This window comes from Heterocephalus glaber, unplaced genomic scaffold (genome assembly GCF_053883595.1).
Source record: "Heterocephalus glaber isolate CG9 unplaced genomic scaffold, H.glaber_assembly_v1.0 deba00000546, whole genome shotgun sequence".
In the NCBI taxonomy this organism is placed as follows: domain Eukaryota; kingdom Metazoa; phylum Chordata; class Mammalia; order Rodentia; family Bathyergidae; genus Heterocephalus; species Heterocephalus glaber.
Window position 1 is genome coordinate 27561554 of NW_028258147.1, and position 3862 is coordinate 27565415.

The 3862-nt window shown below is 35.0% G+C and overlaps 1 protein-coding gene and 1 pseudogene across 3 annotated transcripts in view; both read right to left on the reverse strand.

Annotated features, from left to right (window-relative positions):
* LOC147829655 (la-related protein 4 pseudogene) overlaps positions 1-3862 on the reverse strand; it is a 143890-nt pseudogene that overhangs the window by 114837 nt on the left and 25191 nt on the right. Inside the window, exon 2 of the transcript XR_015448638.1 lies at positions 2159-2220. The product of XR_015448638.1 is annotated as a la-related protein 4 pseudogene (transcript). The remainder of the gene's footprint in view (positions 1-2158; positions 2221-3862) is intronic.
* Positions 1-3862, reverse strand: part of Umad1 (UBAP1-MVB12-associated (UMA) domain containing 1) — a 237611-nt gene that overhangs the window by 57897 nt on the left and 175852 nt on the right. For both annotated transcript variants that reach the window (XM_087204453.1, XM_013078892.3), the window contains one exon: positions 2159-2220. In XM_087204453.1, coding sequence (XP_087060579.1) covers positions 2159-2220 — 62 coding nt within the window. The remainder of the gene's footprint in view (positions 1-2158; positions 2221-3862) is intronic.

Genomic DNA, 3862 nt, shown 5'->3' on the forward strand with positions numbered 1-3862 from the left:
GGCAACATTTTGGTTTTCATATTTTTGAGAGAGAAGAATAATAAATCCCACTTCAGATGCTTATGGTAAAAATACATGATTTGGATTTTCTGTGGCAGAATATATACAGCCTCTAGAAGTATTTTATTATCTTCTTGCCTTGTGATTCAAACTTGTGGTTCCCTTTACAGTGTTCTGTTTCTTCTCTGCTATGTCAAGAAGCTCTGTGATAGCAAACACACGCAGAAGCTCCCCAGAAAGCACTTTAGAATTTCGAATTCTTTTTATCAATGAATCAATTTTGAAAAAATAATTGAGGTCTGTAGACACGTCCAATGAGTCACATAAATGCTATGATGTTTGCACTCCTCCCCTCAACTGCATATGTTGAAATCAAATCCTCAAGATGGCAGGATTAAGAGGTGTAGCCTTTGGGATGTGACTAGTCAGAAGTGTGGAAATCTCATGAGTGGGCTTAGTTTCCTCAAAAGGGCTGAAGAGACCAGAGTTCCACATGGGGACTCAAGGGGAAGGTGCAAACCAGAAAGCAAGCCCTTACCAGATACCAAATTGGCCAGCACCTTCATCCTGGGCTTTCCCCACTCCAGAACGGTGAGAAATAAATTGTTTATATGTCACCAGGTATTTGGCATTTTGTAATAGTGGCCTGATGACACTGAGCAATTAAACTCAAGTAATCATGGATGATTTCTGAGCCTAGTGTTCATTTCCAAAATACATCAACTTTTATTTCCTATCAAAAGATGCTACTTATGGTTGGCACTCCCTAAATGTTTGAATAAATGAAAGAGATCAAGTTGTGTCAATGTAAAAGCCAGGCATTTTTCTTTGTCCTTGGATCTGTTTCTTTCATCACTACTTACTCAGTCCTTGCACACTGCCTTATGTATAGCCAATGCTTAATAAATATTTGTTGTGTACATGAATAAAAGAATGAATGCAGTTTTATGAGAAAAATGATTCTTATTTTTATGAATTTACTTCATATATCATGTCTTTTAAGTCTCTTCCTTAAGACATTTGCTCTCTGTGAAAAATATGAATATAAAAATAAAAATCTTCTTAAATATTACTGTCTACCTATATAACTCATGGTTGTAGTTATCCACTTAACAAATCTTTTAGACAGCCTACTTTGTGCTAGGCATTTGGGGATATCAAAGTGAATCAAATAGACAAGGCACCTAATTTTACTCTAGTTGTATATGACAATATCCTCCCATACTACAAGTATACAGGTAGAATATAAACAGAAGTGTGTCACCACATACAAAGTTTCAAAATTCACGGATATCCTTTCTAACATAATATTTAATATTTCCTTACATCTTAAAAATGATTATTTCAGTGATTAAATAATGTTAATATATTTCTATATAATATGTAAAAGTATCCTAACTATACTTTCTTTCCTTTCTTTCTTTTTTTTGAGGCAAGGTCTTACTATGTATTGTAGTTCAGGTTGGCCTTGAACTCACTATGTAAATCAGGTTGGCCTGCAATTCCAGTGATCCTCCTGCCTCAGCCTCCCTAGTGCTGGGATTACAGGCCTGCACTACCATTCCCAGCTCACCTAATTATATTTTCAAGTATCCTCAAGGAGAAAATACTTTTCTTATGTAAAAAGAACAAACACCCTAGCTTTTCTACAGAGCACTATCCAAGAGTATACTTTGACACTAGAAATAGTAAAGTGATATAGTTCTGAATAGGTTATTTTCAAGCCTTTTCCATGGTTTCATGCATTGTCTATTTAAAATGTACTAGAAAGGGCTGGGGATTTAGCTCAGTGGTTCCAGAGCCTGCCTTGCAAGCGCAAGGTCCCAAATTCGATCCCTGGTACCAAAAAAAAAAACAAAACCCCCTAAAATGTACTAGAAAATAATCACTCAATTAAAAATAACTCAGATGCTTTAACCTGAGGGCTTTATTTTTTTTCAAACAGAAGTTTCCATTTCCAGCACTAGGAAAAGCTTAGCAGTTAGGAAGTCATCCCCTCCTATGCTGGTATCCACTGTCTTTCAGCAGATCACTTGTTTCTCTGTATAGGCATCTCTTTACAACAAGAGCTGTAGGTACTATTTATCCTCAGAGGAATACGTAACCCTCATGCCTCATTCGGTTTCACCCTAAAGGTCTATAACCAGGTTTAACTTACCTCCAAAGGTGGGCTGCCTTCTACTTCTGAAGTTTTATCTTCTGGGTCATTTGCTTTATCTCCTATGAAGCAAAAAAGACAGAAACTTAACCATACTATGAAGACTGAATTGTTTCTTATTGGTTTGAAGTATTTTTGTTACTATATGTTCTACATTGTGAAAGCAACCATTATTTCTTTTGTTACAAAGCAAACAAGTTTTTTTTTTGGTACCGGGGATTGAACTCGGGTCCTTGTGCTTGCATAGCAGGTGATGAAAGCACTGAGCTAAACCCCCGGCCCACAAACAAGTTTTTAAGAATAGCAATTTTTTTTTTTGTACCGGGGATCGAACTCTGGTCCTGGCGCTTGCACAGGAGGTGGCGAAACCACTGAGCTAAATCCTGGGCCCTAAGAATAGTAATTTTATACAGGTCTTATAAATCATCCATAAACCCCCAACCTAAACCATAAATATATCCTACTTTATATAGGTTTACTCAAGGAAAATGAAATGAATTCATATTTTTAGATCCAGTCAATTTCAAATAAACTAAGACAGCTTATGACTTAGAGTAAAAAAAAATTTTTAAATACAAATTCTTTATGATATGAATAACTGTCATCTAAATTAGTTTTTCACATGGTTTACTCTTTGTAAATGTTTGTATCTCAGTGGATTTACCTTGGAGTAGATATGTACTGTATATTCTGTGTAATAATTAACCAAATGCCATATGATCTTTACTGCAGGAAAGAACAACAGACAGATGCATAAATTAACCTTCAGTTAATCCTCTGATTTCTAAGGTTGGTTGCTGGGTGGATTATATTACTAAACCAACTTGTGCCTAAAGCTGACTTGAAGGACATAAGACAGATAGATACAAACACAGGCAAATATAAACATAATTGACCTATTAATGGCCTACTTTATTAATTATCACTAATGGTTGGTGATTAACACATGACACATAACCTATTAGTCCACCTCTCTGAAACATAGGCAGAGGCTAATTCAGCAATATGTAAATTGTTCTTTCCATAAAGTTGAGCCAGCTTAGGAATGTCCATAACAGGCAAGATTACCAAATTAACAGATGACAGTTTGACTGACACTAACAGCTAGGAATTTGTTAATATAAGGAAGGTCACAAGAATACATTCAAGTATGAAAATCTTTGCTGATCTTACTTTTCCATATGAAAGACAAAAAGATCCATAGTTGTCAATGTGTATTTCAGTCCATCCACTTTATTCTCAGTTGTGTGCAATATTATCATTGTTGGGCATGGCCCAGAATATAGTTAAGTGTTCAATAAATATTAGCTGAACTAACAGGTGAATTTCTTTTTGTAGTTTCTCACCTACAAATGTGAGACTAAAGATTTAATGGTATTTAATAAAAACTGTACTTCAGCACACAATAATGCTTTCTTTTACAACTTAATTCTGAAACTTAAAGGGGCAAATTTATCAAATACCACTTTAATGTATGGTTACTAATGATCCATAATTGTGGCATAATTTATTAAATCTAAAAAGCTAATTTGTTTTTCAAAAATCATATTGAGAGAAAACCATTAGCGACTCTAGGATTATGACTAAAAATTTAATTGCTGTTAAGTGAAAAATTAAATTTACCTACTGTGGTGGATTAACTAATGGGTAACTTGTAATGCCCAGCTGAACTGAATCAGCATAGTCTGGGCGTGGAAGATCTAC